The sequence below is a fragment of the Schistocerca americana genome, chromosome 10, assembly GCF_021461395.2.
Source record: "Schistocerca americana isolate TAMUIC-IGC-003095 chromosome 10, iqSchAmer2.1, whole genome shotgun sequence".
Taxonomy (NCBI): Eukaryota; Metazoa; Arthropoda; class Insecta; order Orthoptera; family Acrididae; genus Schistocerca; species Schistocerca americana.
This window is the reverse complement of record NC_060128.1, coordinates 51,536,930-51,552,573: the sequence shown is the minus strand read 5'-3', so window position 1 is coordinate 51,552,573 and position 15,644 is coordinate 51,536,930. Positions and strand designations below refer to the sequence as shown.

General features: G+C 43.4%; 1 protein-coding gene across 1 annotated transcript in view; it reads left to right on the top strand.

The window, feature by feature from the left end:
- The window catches only part of LOC124552658 (transcriptional activator cubitus interruptus), a 175,949-nt gene that overhangs the window by 39,614 nt on the left and 120,691 nt on the right, over window positions 1-15,644 (top strand). The window contains exon 2 of the mRNA XM_047126983.1: window positions 13,984-14,128. Within this exon, the coding sequence (XP_046982939.1) occupies window positions 13,984-14,128 (145 nt within the window). The remainder of the gene's footprint in view (window positions 1-13,983; window positions 14,129-15,644) is intronic.

The following is a 15,644-nucleotide window of genomic DNA, read 5'->3' as shown; positions in this document are numbered from 1 at the left end:
CCAAAGAAACTGATACACCTGCGTAATGTCGTGTAGGTTCCCCGCGAGCAGGCAGAAGTGCCGCAACACGACGTGGCGTGGACTCGACTAACGTCTGAAGTGGTGCTGGAGGAACCGAAACCGTAACTCCTGCAGGGCTGTCCATAAATCCGTAAGGGTACGAGGGGGTGGAGATCTCTTCTGAACAGCACGTTGCAAGGCATCCCAGACATGATCAATGAGGTGCATGTCTTGGGAGTGTGGTGGCAAGCGGAAGTGTTTGAACTCAGAAGGGTGTTCCTGAAGCCACTCTGTAGCAATTCTGGACTTGTGGGGTGGCGCGTTGTCCTGTTGGAGTTGCCCAAGTTCGTCGCAACGCTCAGTGGACATGAACGGATGTAGGTGTTCAAATGTGTGTGAAATCTTATGGGACTTAACTGCTAAGGTCATCTGTCCCTAAGCTTACACACTACTTAACCTAAATAATTATCCTAAGGACAAACACACACACCCATTCCCGAGGGAGGACTGGAACTCCCGCCGGGACCAGCCGCACAGCCCATGACTGCAGCGCCCCAGACCGCTCGACTAATCCCGCGCGGCGGATGTAGATGATCAGCGAGGATGCTTACGTACGTGTCACCGGTCAGAGTCGTATCTAGACGTATCAGGGGTCCCATATCACTCCAACTGCACACGACCCACACCATTACAGAGCCTCCACCAGCTTGAGCAGTCTTCTACTGACATGCAAGGTCAGTGGATTCATGAGGCTGTCTCTATACCCGTACACGTCCATCCGCTCGACACAATTTGAAACTAGACTTCTCTGACCAGGCAACGTGTTTCCAGAAGCCCATATCGATGACGTTCCGTTGAATGGTTCGCACGCTAACACTTGTTTATGGCCGAGTATTGAAACCTGCAGCAATTTGCGGAAAGGTCGCACTTGCGTCACGCTGAACGGTTCTCTCCAGTCGTCGTTGATCCCATTCTTGCAGGATGTTTTTCCAGCCGCAACGATGTCGGAAATTTGGTGTTTCACCGCATTCCTGACACAGTACAATGGTGAAACGGTCGTACGGGAAAATCCGCACTTCAACGCTACCCCGGAGACGCTGTGTCCCATCGCTCGTGCGCCGACCATAACACCACGTTCAGACTCTGTTAAATCTTGTTAACCTGCCACTGTAGCAGCAGTAACCGACCTGACAACTGCGCCACACACTCGTTGTCTTATATAGGCGTTGCCGACCGCTGCGCCGTATTCTGCCTGTTTACACGTCTCTGTAGTTGAATGCCCATGCGTATACCAGTTTCTTTGGCGCTCAGTGTGAATTTGGACTGAATTTAAAAAGTTAAAATGCTCTAATAATCTACTCAGCAACAGGTAGAATCTTCAGTCAAACACTTAACACAAGTATTTCTGGTGGGAAATTTGTGTATATCTTAAGGCAGGGTAGCTTATGGCGCGCAGATACCCGGACTATATTCATACAATATTTGAGAATGAGATAACTTAGCCGATTCCGATAAACTTTACAAGTAATTTCAAACGATCACGAAAGTCGTTTCCTACAAGATGATGAGAGGAAAAAGCTGTATCGCTTACTGTATTTCACTGTTCACTCAGGCATGGTGTTTTAATTTATTAACTCTTTATTGTAAGCTCTATTTGCAACACGGTTTGCAGACACTGAATACACCTGGAAAATGATACCATTGCACGGCGTATCGTTCAAAATCACTGAGTTTTATCAAAAAGTAGATTTAGTTTGTCCATACTACAGGGTGTCCGAAAAGTCTTTCTCTGATTACATAAATTGATAACTCAGGCTAGAAGTAGGATACAAATATGAAACTGGTGTCTAATTGTTTACAAACTATCAAAGTTTTTTTCACACATCAGTAAACCTCCACGTGAGCGCCCTTGGTAGCATGTAGCACATCTAGTCCATATTCAATTTCCGTCCACACATTAGCCAACATGATGCGCCAACGGTTTGGCCTCCACGCTCTCGTGACATAACCCCATTAGACTTCTTTTTATGGGGTTATGCTAAGGACGAGGTCTACCGAACACGTGTACCAGATCTTGAAACCCTGCGGCAACGGATAACCACAGTCGTCGAATCGATCCCTCCAGTGATGTTGGCTAATGTGTGGACGGAAACTGAATATCGCCTAGATGTGCTACGTGCTACCAAGGGTGCTCACGTGGAAGTTTACTGATGTCTGAAAAAAACTTTGATAGTTTGTAAACAATTAGACACCAGTTTCATATTTCTATCTTACTTCTAGCCTGAGTTATCAATTTATGTAATCAGGGAAACACTTTTCGGACACGCTGTACATTCAAGCAGTATTTGATAATCAGAGTACGTTTCAACTCCCAACAAACTTGGTACATAATTTCAAAGCCTTTCTCAACTGTCTCACCAATACACACTTAACATCAAATGTATAACACGTTAACTCATTTTTGAAGTAATAAGACACTTAAAGCTGGGAGTTTGACTGTTTAAAGAGTCGGGGCTTTCCTGGTACGTCTACAAGTGCAACAGAGATAACTGAATCAACAACATTGTAACGTGTAAGCACAGGCTCCCGCGTTCATTCTCACACTCAACAAAATTCTTCTGGGTATGCGACTTCATTGTTGACGTGTAGAATTCCCCACATTTCGGTCACTGTTGCAAAAAGCAAAAACTACCTGAGGAAGGCCTTGTGCAACAGTGGCCGAAACGTCGGAGAAATTTACACATTGAGAGTACTGTCACATGCCCGGAAGAACTTTGTTAACAGTGTCATGTGTCGGCCAATGTGAAATTTTTAAAGTGAAATGATATTCAGGGAGAAGAAACAAAGACTTTGAGATTTGCCGATAACATTGTAATTGCGGCACAGTAAAGGTAACGACTTGGAAGATCAGCTGAATGGGATGGGTAGATTCGATGGAATTATATTTTTCATGATACGTACTCAACTTTTACTTCGATGACGACATAAGCTGAAGAAATGAGCTCTTTCTGCCACAGCCTGGACTTGAACCCAGTTCTCGAGGTTACTAGGCGGAAGTGCTAACCACTACAGCACTTGTAGAGGTATGGCTAACATAGCTAGACGGACTGCTCCGGTCCAATGTCCTCCCTTACACAAACTTCAATTTAGGCCATTTTCCCCTTCTTAAATCGTCAGTAACGGGGCTTTCCGGTATTAGAATAACACCCAACTTTTGTAAGTAATGGAGACATCCTACCTACCAGGTTATTGACCTGATAGAATTATATTTTCCTTGAGACATAAGAGTGTCAACTTTATCTTCGATCGTAATAAGGCTGATGGAGTGTATTCGAATTAAATCAGGTGATGCTAAATCAGTTACATTATGAAATGGGAGACTAAAAATAGTAGACGATTTTTAGCACTGGAGTAGAGTAGTTTGTGGGCTATACTTCTACAGTACTGCAGTGGTCAGCATACCTGTCTAATGAGCAGCAGACTATTGTTCAAGTCCTGGCTGTGGCATAAATTTTGAGCAGTGGATGATGATGATGGCTGAAGTAGAGAGAATGTGAAATTCATTTTGGCTATAGCAAGAAAAGCATATCTGAAAAAGACAAATTTTGTCAACAAATGTTAGCATATGGTTACCAAAGTTATTTGTCTGGATGTGAAACGTAGACCATAAGCGGTTCAAGTAAGAGGAGAAAACAATATTTTTGAAATGTAGAGCTATAGAAGTATTCGTAAGATTGGATGGGTAGATGAAATAACAAAAGAGCAGGTGCTGAATCGACTGAGGAGGAAAAGAAATTTTTGGCACAAGTTGACCAAAAGAAAGGATCGGTTGATGGGATTCATCCTGAGACATAACGGATTTACAGTTCGGAACTGAAGGACGTGTGTATGTGTGTGTGGTGGTGGGGAGGGGGGAGTGGGGGAGAGGAAATTGTAGTGGGAGACCACGAGACGAATACAGTAAACAGATTCAAATGGACGTAGGCTGCGGTAGTTAATGTGGAGGTGAGGAGACTTGCCCGGGGTAATGCAGCGTGGACGGCTGCTCCATACCAGTCTTCGGTGTGAAGACGACATTGACAACACAACTTACACGTGTCCGTTAATCTAGTTCTAAATGTAATATTGTATTTGGGTAACCCTCAGAAACAATTTGTACTCGTCCACCCATGTGTTTCGCGTCTGTTCCGCCATGCATTAATCTTTCTCTTCGTCCTGTGATCGTGTTCTGCATTGCGCCACGACTGCCAGCAAGTGAAAATTCAGCTGGCGAGTCACGGAGCCCGTTCAGCTCTTTAAATTCAATCCGTCCCCCGTTCGGCGATTTACGAGACACCTGGCGGCGCTGCGTGAATTAACTAATGGCGACGGGATTAATAACGCCGGTCGCCGCATCATTCCGCTCCAGTTATTCTATCTATAATAATTCCCGCCTCTTCCAGGTCACAAGAAGACAGAGAGAGACGAGGAAAAAAAAAAAAAAAGAGATAGAAAAAGAAAAGTGGAACGGGAAATATGAAGCAAGGAAAGTCGTAAAGCGCGCGGCGAGGCCGGCCGCCGGAGGCGCTGCCGTCGCGGACAGCTGACTGTCGCCGGCAGGCTCGGTGATTTAGCGGCGCTAATGTTTACAGGTCTTCGCTCGCAGCCTATTTGTTTCGTCCCGGCACTGCCTTCCCACTTTCCTTAGAGGCGTTTTTCTTTTTGTGTTTGTTTGTTACTCCGGCGCGGAGGTGTGGACTCTTCGCGCGCGTATTTCAGCGCCGCAACGAGCGCTGCCAGGAATATTCGGTGCGGCGCGCCTTGCCGGATGGAGCCGTAAATTACCCGTGACGCAGACGCAGACGTCGACGGCGCCGGTAGCGGCCTGAATTATATAACGGCCGCAGCGCACGCATCCCGAATAAATCCTGCGGCGCGCGCGCCCGACACGGCATGTCCGACATTGCCCGCGCTTTCTGTCACCATGTCTGCCATTACTCATTAATTATGCGAGGGCCTCCGCTGAAAGACGGACAAATGTGAAACACCTATCATTCCGGAAAAAAAAATCAAAACGGTAGAATACAGAAGAGCTGAGGTCAAATTCATCGTGGCGTCCGAACGAAGGTGTAATTTCAAGTTATACTATCTAGAGCTGTGTCCGTCAGAAATAGGCGGGTGGGTGCTAATGTGTTATCTTTAAGTTGTACAATCTGACTGGCGACTTCCTTCGTGTTATTACTTTTTTTATCTTCGTATTGTTGAGCAACGATCACAAGGAAACGTTAGCGACAGCTCCGGACATTTGCACAAGCCCCGCCCATTTACCCCCCTCCACACCTACTCCCCGCCACACCAACCAAGAGCGCATCAGTATGATCTTTGGTAGTCCTCGTCGCTGTCGTGTTTTTGTTCGTCGTTTTTTGTTTTACCGCGGTTGTTCATACTAGCAGTGTTGTGCTGTTAGTACTTCTTTGCAGTTTGTGTAAACTGTCAAAATGAAACACAGATATGCAATCTCAATAAAGTTATCATATACAAGGTACCTAATCTTAACTGTTGTGGTCAACTGCTGTCAAAACTGATATCTAACAGACATTAAAGTACGATAAGATCTGTTGGAATGACACTGACGAAGTTGTGTACATATTTTTAACAATAGGCAGCTCTAAAGCTCTGAAACACTGAAGAAGAACTCAAAGTAATCTCATGTCTGCTATAAGCAAGCAGTCATAAGAGTTCACAAGTAAAAATTCACCCATTACACAGGCAAATATTAATGAGGAATGTCACTGTATAAATATCTGACTGCTTGCATTACGCATTTCTACATTATCCCACTCTTATATTCTTTAGTCTTAATGAGGTAATCAGTAACAAACCAAGACATCGACTTTGCCTTGTTTATGCACAACATTGACTTTAGGCAATCGAGATAATGGACAGCATCCTTGGCGATACTACCAATTAATATTTCCCAACGGAATTTCTTACACTACGCGAGGTGACGGAAATTTGCGCTCACTGCAGTTAACAAATATCAGATTTTTTGATATAGTGCAGATGAAAGCTCATGAAATAAAAAAGACAGTGTGGATGCCATTTTTATTCTTATTGATGATTTTTCAACTCCCATATTCAATGAACATATTTCCAATTCTTTTCACAATGGTACCGGAAAAACTGTATTTCGTACTAACTATTGATTTTCTCCCTTTTTATGAGTGGCATATCTGTGATACGAACAACTTTGATGTTGGAACATGCGGCAGATCATGGGCGGAGCTTAGGATATGGATTGGTGTGAAGGGAGGTGATTGGGCGGGACTTGGGCACCGTCCGGGGCTGCCGCTAACGTTACGTCGATCACAAAACAACAAGATTAAGAGTGTATAAATCGTGGTACTTGTAGTGATCGCGCAGTAAGGGGCGATCAAAAAATGCCCGGAGGCTGTATAGTCCAGAGTCGATATGGCGATGAGGCAAAACCGCCGTGAGCACTGAGGCAATCGTGACAACGACGCAGCAGGCTGAAGCTGCCGTGTCCTCTTGCGTCCTCCGTCAGGAACCGTCCACTCTTCCGGGCCCTTTTTTAACACTAGGCGGCGGAGTTTCTGATATTCCTAAAACAGCGGAAAGGGGTCACTTAAAAACAAGTACTTTTTTAGTGTTTGTTAATCCATACTTTATTTCCAGTAATCACAACAATTATTTACAATTATAAATAATAATTGCTGACCGGGGTAGCCGAGCGGTTCTAGGCGCTACGGTCGCAGGTTCGAATCCTGCCCCGGGCATGGATGTGTGTGACGTCCTTAGGTTAGTTAGGTTTAAGTAGTTCTAAGTTCTAGGGGACTGATGACCTCAGCAGTTAAGTCCTATAGTGCGTAGAGCCAAATAATAATTACTAATTTATTTAAACAACGATGTATTATACAATAGATTTTATTTTACCAACTATTCATTCAACCTTCTAGACACATTCAATATATTTGGTCCATTTCACTTTTATATGTGTTTTACAAACAGCTCTATATTACCTTTCGCTCAAGTCATTTGAAGCTGCAAGACGCACTTAGCGCAGGTGGTTTCTGCTTTACGCGCACATTTTCCGCGCACAACTTTGTGGCACTTTACTTAGTTTTCGCTGCCTTTTCAGAAGCTGATTTCAGTTCCATATGCTCTTCCATTGCCTGATGTTCTTGCTGTTTCGTTCCCTCGAGTTCATTTGCCAGTCTTATTTCTTACTACATTATAGATGACCCGTGCATTTATTGCCGCCATGTCCAGTATGTTGTAGAAAACATGCATTGCCCATCGCGTACGTGCAACTTTCGTAGTACATTTGCTGGTCATTTGGTGAACCACGTCCACCCCATACTTTGTTGCTTTGTACAACATTCAGGGTTTTTCTCTCCTTGCTTGCTTATTGCTACTTCAGCATGCAGCTTACTGAGAAGAATGACATTTTTGAGGAATCGTTAGCGCTAGGATTTCACCCGGAACAAGTCCCGCCCACTCACCCCCGGTTTCCCCTGCCTTTGTTCGGCGCCTGGGCGTCGTTTCAGTTGCCCCACGTGGTTTACCGCGTTCGGCTGCACTTGGAGTGAAAGTTAAATTAATATCTTGCTAGGGCTTACGTTTTGCCAGATGGTTAAAATACACGTTACAATAGAAGAGCACAATTGTCCTCAGCTGTGCCAGGTACTTCCATAGCAAACATAAGAGAAAACAATTTAGCACTGAATTCTTTAAATACGGGAACTCAGTATTCAGATGAATAGCCTATGAGGAAAAATACGTATATGTGAGAAAAAGCACCCAAAGCTAAAACAGGATAAACTTAACCTCAAAGAATAATTTGCTTGGAGAAACAGGAACCACAGTATACTTGACACTTAAGTTTCAGAACTCAGACAGTATATCTCAAACAAGCACCAATGTTCACTATACTTCCAGAGGGCATCAAAATTACTTTGTTCTTGCTACATCGATCCAAGCTGATTTTGCGTGTTATTCACTGAACAGTTTTGCTGAAATTAGGTGTGGAAGAAGAACTAGCACAGCATGAAGGACATTTTACACCCGTGAAACACTGCAGCATTTATTTCCTCCATAACTGCTCTGTGACATACACATGATCATTATTATTTTTAAAAATTGTTTTAATGACATTTACGAAATCAATAAATCTTTGGGTTAAAAACAGACAGGACAAATAATAAAGACCGATTATTTTCCTGAGACGTTTGCAACAGCATGTAGGACACTGGAATGAGATTTTCACTCTGCAGCGGAGTGTGCGCTGATATGAAACTTCCTGGCAGATTAAAACTGTATGCCGGACCGAGACTCGAACTCGGGACTTTTGTCTTTAACGGGCAACTGCTCTACCAACTGAGCTACCCAAGCACGACTCACGCCCCCTCCTCACAGCTTTACTTCTGCCAGTACGTCGTCTCCTACGGCACTTGCCCGCGAACGGCAAAGGTCCCGAGTTCGAGTCTCGGTCCGGCACACAGTTTTAATCTGCCAGGAAGTTTCATGTAGGACATTAATCACACAGAAATAGCCACAATGCTATGTTTCTTTTATAATGAGCAGGTATGGCATCTGAAGTTAAAATCCACCCACAATCCATGCAGATACTAACGAAATATGTCATATAAGCAAATATCTTACTGCTTTCATTAGGCATTTGTACTTTATGGCATTCTTATATTCTTTAATTTTCGTGAGCTACTATGACGGCCTACATAAACAAAACGAGTGACTTATTTCTGTATAACGTTGATTTTAGACATCAGAGTTATTCGACTGCATACGTGGCTTTTCTACCGACATGACAGATGGAAGACCACTGTTTTCGCATTGCATGTTTGCTCTGCTGTTTCCCTCAAACGTATTATAATAAGTGAATTAGTTAATGAAAATTTGTCCTTATTGCCCTTAAATAACATCACGTTATTTTTTTGTTTTCTATTGCTGGAGATGCCTTCAATTCTCTATAACTATTTTTATTTCTTTAATAATGCAGATTCATATTATATTACTATCCAGAAAAACGTAAATTTCTTGTCATTACTGAATTTCATCACAGTGTAACATGTGTTGGACTGTGACGATAACAACTTTGATGTGGCTTCCTGTTTGTGGAACTGGCAGGTGTTTAGGGGAGGGCCTTACACTATGGATAGGCGTGGAGGGGGGTGAATGGGCGGGACTTGTTCCAGGTGAAATCCTAGCGCTAAGGTCACGTACATTTTTGTTCTTCTTTCCTTGGTATACAGACAAGGTGCAGTCTGTGTTGCCCCTATTCTGGTGGAGTATATTTCAGAAATCGGTGTCCTTACTTCATCGGGGATTTCACTGCGTATCATGTTCATTTTACCAGTCAAAGTTTTCTTTTCTCCGAGTTGAGGAGACGTAAAGAAGTTGTCTGTGGCCGTATTTCATCCTCGATTAACAAATGGCTCCACGAGACGCAGAACGACGTACTCTCCAAATGGTTGTTCCTCTCTATGCATGTCCTCTTCGCCGAGGGCTGGCAAAGCAGTCGTTACATCAACAGCCAACCAGAATCTGAGACCATATTTGTCTGGTGTGTTGCACATGAATTCAGTAAACCTGCATCTTGGTTTGCTTGGTAACAGCTGCTCTTCAGTGGTTGTATTTTCTCCAGGGCGGTAAGCACGAATACTGTTTCCAATGAACTTCCCCAAATTTCAATTTGTTGGCTGCCAGGCGTTCAATCCGGATTGATTTTTCATCAAAACGCAGAAATGTGAGAAGCTCCAGAAATCTGTCCCTGATCAAAGCAGGCCCTCAAAAGTGCTACCAGAGACACACCTTTTGTGCACAGTACACCCCGAACATACGTGATGGCTATCAGTTTCTCCAGTTCCAGAAGCGACACAGTCCAGTCATTGTTTTTAGTACTTTTCGAGCATTTGATTCTGTGTCTTTCATCATCAGACGTAACATTGCTTCATCAGAAATCATTACAGGCCCTCAATGTAATCGGAAAAAAGTGATATATCGTTGAAAAAGATATTGACGTACAAGCCTATAAAAATATCAGCTGCTCATTGAAAATGTACTGCCAGTTTTACAGCTGTATGTTTACCAGGTGTACCGGTAAGAATTGAGCGTTAAGATACAAATGTGTCCATAGGGAACATTTGTTGTGAACGAGCATTAATTTTTTTTGTTTGGTTGGTATGACATGTATCAAAGATAATTAGTATACATCAAGTCATGGAACAAACAACATTCTAGTTTCATCGTGTTAACATGTCGAATTTTGTACCAGAAAGTGATGATTTGCGGAAAGCATTCATTTTTTGTTTTCATTTGAAAAAAAGTGCTGCAGAGTCGCATCGAATGCTTGTCGAGGCATATGGTGATCATGCTCTATCAGAAGCTACATGCAAAAGATGGTTTCGACGGTTCGGAAATAATGATTTTGATGTAAGAAATGAAGAGCGTGGAAGACCACCGAAAAAGTTCGAAGACGCCGAATTGCAAGCGATATTGGATGAAGATGATACTTTGAGTCAGAAGCAAATGACAGCAATGCTAAATGTTGCACAACAAGCAATTTCTGACCGTTTGAAAGCTGTGGGAAAGATCCAAAAGTGTGGAAAATGGGTGCCACATGAATTGAATGAAAGACAGATGGAAAACCGAAAAACCATTTGTCAAATTTTGCTTCAAAGACGTGAAAGAAAATAAATTTTGCATCGAATTGTTACTGGAGATGAAAAATGGATTTATTTTAAGAATCCTAAACGGGAAAAGTCATGGGTTAATCCGGGACATCCATCAACATCGACTGCAAAACCAGATCGATTCGGCAAGAAGACAATGCTCTGTGTTTCGTGGGATCAAAAATGTGTGGTGTATCATGAGCTTCTAAAACCCGGTCAAACTGTGAATACTAATTGCTGCAGAGAACAAATGATCAATTTGAACTATGCGTTGATAGAAAAAAGCCCAGAATGGGCCAGAAGACATCGTAAACAATTTTTTTTACACGACAATGCACCTGCACAGAAAGCAAAACTGGTTCAGGATACAATCAAAACACTTAGCTCGGAGCTGCTACATCACCCGCTGTATTTACCAGACTTGGCCCCTTCCGACTACCATTTGTTTTCATCAATGGAACACGCATTGGCTGAGGATCACTTCGATTCCTAAAAAGAAGTCGAAAATTGCGTGTCTCATTGGTTTGCTTAAAAAGACGAACATTTCTATTGGCGTCGTGTCCACAAATTGCCAGAAAGGTGGTCAAAATGTATAGAAAGCAATGGTCAGTACTTTGAATAAAATGTTTTTACTTTTAAATTCAAAATTAGTGTTTCACAAAAAAAAAACGCTCATTTCATACCGGTACACCTAGTAAGCATTGATTTATGCAAATGTTCAAATGAGTGTGAAATACTCAGGGACCAACCTGCAGAGGCCATCGGTCCCTAGACTTACACACCCACGCCCGAGGGAGGACTCGAACTTCCGGCGGGAGGGGCCGCGCAATCCATTACATGACGCCTCAAACCGTGCGGCCACTCCGCGCGGCTATATTGATTTATTACTAGATATTCTGCACATCAACAAACTTTCTGCCTGCCTATCCCCCTTAGAGCAAGAATTGAAAGGAAAACGATGCACGTTCACGCTTGGCGATAACCACTTTGCTAACAACACAATAAAAGGTATCCGTTTCGTCACATATCGGACTTGTGCGGAACACTTCGGGTGGACTTGCCTGTTTTTCTGCAGCGAGCCAGCAGTCGTTGTGTCAGACTTGCGTGGTGAAGTTAAACGTAGCAGTTTCTGATGGTAGTGCCGAGCGCCGATTACGTCAGCATTTCCTCTCACGCGTCTCTGCCCACCGCAAAGAGCAATCTTGTCATTCTGATTTTTGTTCATCAGTTTCACCAACTGTTTGCGAAGAATGCCGATCTGAAGAAGTAGCGCACCAGTTGCGTTAAAAGTTGTGTTTTAATGCAGCTGGTGTGCTATTTCTACTCGTCGGAAATCTTGTTATTCCATTACCACCGGCAACCCCCCAATGCAATGGACTTCTTCTTTGTGCCACCTATATTGCTTCACACAGCGAAAGAGAGAGACTGGACGCAACGAAAGCTCAAAAAGTATGAGACTACTTCACACAGTGAAGGTAAAATTATGTTCTACACAATTACAAAACAACGACTTCAAAAATTTACCGAAAATTGTCAAAAAAATTATAGTATAAAAGAAAAATATCGGCTCTCGATATTGCCATTTCGGTATCGATATTACGGGTAAAGAAATATCTCCGGCATATATCGATTGTTATTGGATAAAAATTCGATTTATCGCTATTTTTTCAACAGCACTAGTGTAAGTCTTGAAACGTCCCCTTAGAAAAATTGATGAATTACGGTGCTGGTAAACCCCTTACGTTATTTGATTTTCATACAGCTGAGCTAAACTGAACGTATTCAGACATTTCTCTCTTTACTGATTCTGATCATCACTAAACTGACACACAATATTTTTAGCGCAACGCAATCTGTCTTTCAATAATCCCTACAAAAGAATGGCCCTGACTAACAATAACCTATACCTTTCATGAATCATTTACCTCACAAAAATCTTCGTTACCCAAACTACTGCAATACAGCGTGCGCCAATGCTGCCAGTTCAATAAAAATTCTAACTACTGAACTCACTAACTACTGATAGGCATACTTAGCAAACGAAAGATTTTGATAGAGAACAAACAGTGTATTTACCTTAACAGCGTTCAAAAGTCATAATATATATATATATATATATATATATATATATATATATATGTATGTATATGTATCAGTTCATGACATCCAGTCTTACAAATTTACTCTCTCTGATAGACACACGTCCAGATCATCCGCTCTCAAAACTCTGCCATCTCACTCCCCACATCCGCCACTGCTGGCGGCTCACCTCCAACTGCGCAACGCTACCCGCTGTTAACAGCCAACTGCCCAACACTACAATAGCGAATATTCCAATGCCAACCAGCCACTGACTGCACACAGCACAGCCAGTGATTTTCATACAGAGAGCTACGTGGCATTACTAATAAAAAAACCTAAACAACCTACTTACAGTCTGTTGTTTGCATACCATCTGCAGAGGAAGTCTGCTGTGGGGAGGCTCTGGGATGAGGTCTGTGTGCAGTTAAGAGATGTACCGTACTGCAACTGGGATCGATACGTGTCATACCCTACCGATCCCTTATGTGAGGGAGGATTTCGTGCCGTCTACACCCCTACCACTTATGTCCCGTACATCTTCACATGCATCCAAATGCGAGGAAGCCAGCATAGAACTGATGTAACAGCAGCGCCTCGTCGTGTCTTGTGATGGCTCTGTTTCTTGCCTCTGCTCCACCTGTATAGCCGGCCGGTGTGGCCAAGCAGTTCTAGGCGCTACAGTCTGGAACCGCGCGACCGCTACGGTCGCAGGTTCGAATCCTGCCTCGGGTGTGGATGTGTGTGATGTCCTTACGTTAGTTAGGTTTAATTAGTTCTAAGTTCTAGGGGACTGATGACCTCAGAAGTTAAGTCACATAGTGCTCAGAGCCATTTGAACCACCTGTATAGTGAGAACAGGGGCCAATTTGGCACGCCATCCCCCTTACTGTAGCTGCCCTCGGTGTCCTGCCAGGGTCGCCAGTTTCCTGACGGGCGGGTAATAAGCTATTAATGAATGGAAATGTATTTATCAATAACAGTCCAAATTACGCTTCACGAAACTTGTCCAGTATGAGTCGGTATAGTTTTTGCATCCTTCACGCACGCTGTTGGTGCCACACGAGTCTTGTTACCCGTTACTGCCGTTTGTGTCCGCAGGCTGGGCGCGGGGTCCGGCGGAACGGGCGCGCTCTCCGAGCTGCAGCTGCTGGCGGCGTCGCGGCGCTGCGCCGTGCTGCCCCCGGGGGCGCCGGGCGCGGGGGCGGCGGCGGGGGCGGGCGCGTCGCCGGGCGGCGGCAACGCGGGCCCCCAGCCGCCCCCCGTCTCCTCCGCCGCCGACTTGCACCCCGCCTACCGCCTCAACCCCTACGTGGAGCATCTCTATTCCTCGCTGCAGCACTCTAGTCCCTCCCTGCACGGTGAGTACCCAACCCAGGCTCTCTCAAAACATTGTTATATCCCAGAGAGTCGACGCTTATGCAGTGAGTCAGTACATGCTTTCAGGGGTGATAGTGATTCTGAACAAAAAGACTTCATTTGGACGTATGTCCTATTCGCTGTGGTTTCTGAGATGGAAAACGTCTCGCAGTACAAAATTATTGGGGGGTAGGACGTGAAACGGGCAGACTTCGAAAAGGAGAGGCACCACAGGACATTTTAATTTGCACTATCTATACTTTTACAAATAAATTCATAAAACTTCGTCAGCGTGACCAGAAAGGATTCAGGATTCACACTCATAGCAGTGGAAGTTCAAAAACACGAAAAAATATTATTTTTTCAATGTGAAATTTCATGATTTTTTTCACTTACTATTGGCTGCCTTTGATGCTATAGGTACACTTTTTCTTCATAAGTAAGAGAGATTCTTCGATGAATTTTCACAGCTTACAAACGATACGTACAGGGGTATGAAACTCTAGAATTTATTTAATCTATGCAAAATGAATGGGCTGTTACGTTTTAAACTTCGTGTTTAGAGAAAACTCGAAATTTATCGTTAATTATCTCAATTTTTACCACAGTTTTGAACAGGTTTGGGAAATTCTAGAGTTTCATACACCTGTAAGTATGGTTTGTATGCTGTGCAAAATTCATCGAAGAATCTCTCTTACTTACGCAAAAAAGTGTACCTACAGCAACAAATGTGGCTAGTACCAAGTGAAAAAATGATGAAATTTCACATGTAAAAAAAATTGTTTTCTTGTGTTTTTGAACTTCCTCTGTTACGAGTGTGAATCCTGAATCCTTCCTGGTCATGCTAACAAAGTTTTATGAATTTATTTGTAAAAGTATAGACAGTGTAAATTAAAATGTCCTGTGGTGCCTCTCCTGCTCCAAGTCGGCCCGTTTCACGTCCTACCCCCCTTAAACTATATCAAATTTCCTACAAAAAAGGTCCTATTCATTTCTTTTGTCTAGAAGTAATGGTTTGTGTGGAGAGAGCCCGAGAATGTTGAAACACTCGCTCGGCGCCCATGCGCTGTAGCTCACGTAGCTTTTGTAGGCCAATTTGAGGCAGCATACTGAGGTAGCAAGTTGAGAGGAAGAGTGTGATGCGGCACACTTGTGGTCTATCAAGTCGAGAAAGTACCTCAAAATGCGCGTCTGGCGTGTTTTTCGACATTCTCGTGGTCTCTTCGTACAAACCATTAGTTCTACAGAGAAAAATGAATTGGACACTTCTTGTTGGAAATTTGATATAGTTTAATTTTGTACTGCGACAAGTTTTCGCTGGAGATTGCGGTTTTCGAGTTATTCGAGAAAAACGTACAAAAGTGATATTGAATGTGTTCTATCTCGGAATAGGGCATACGTCCGTATGAAGTTTTTTGTTCGGAGTCGCTAATACTATCACCCTTGAAAGTATGTACCTTTCCTCATGACTCACCCTGTATATAGGCTGTTTTCGTAAGAACGTTCAAAAATGTAACA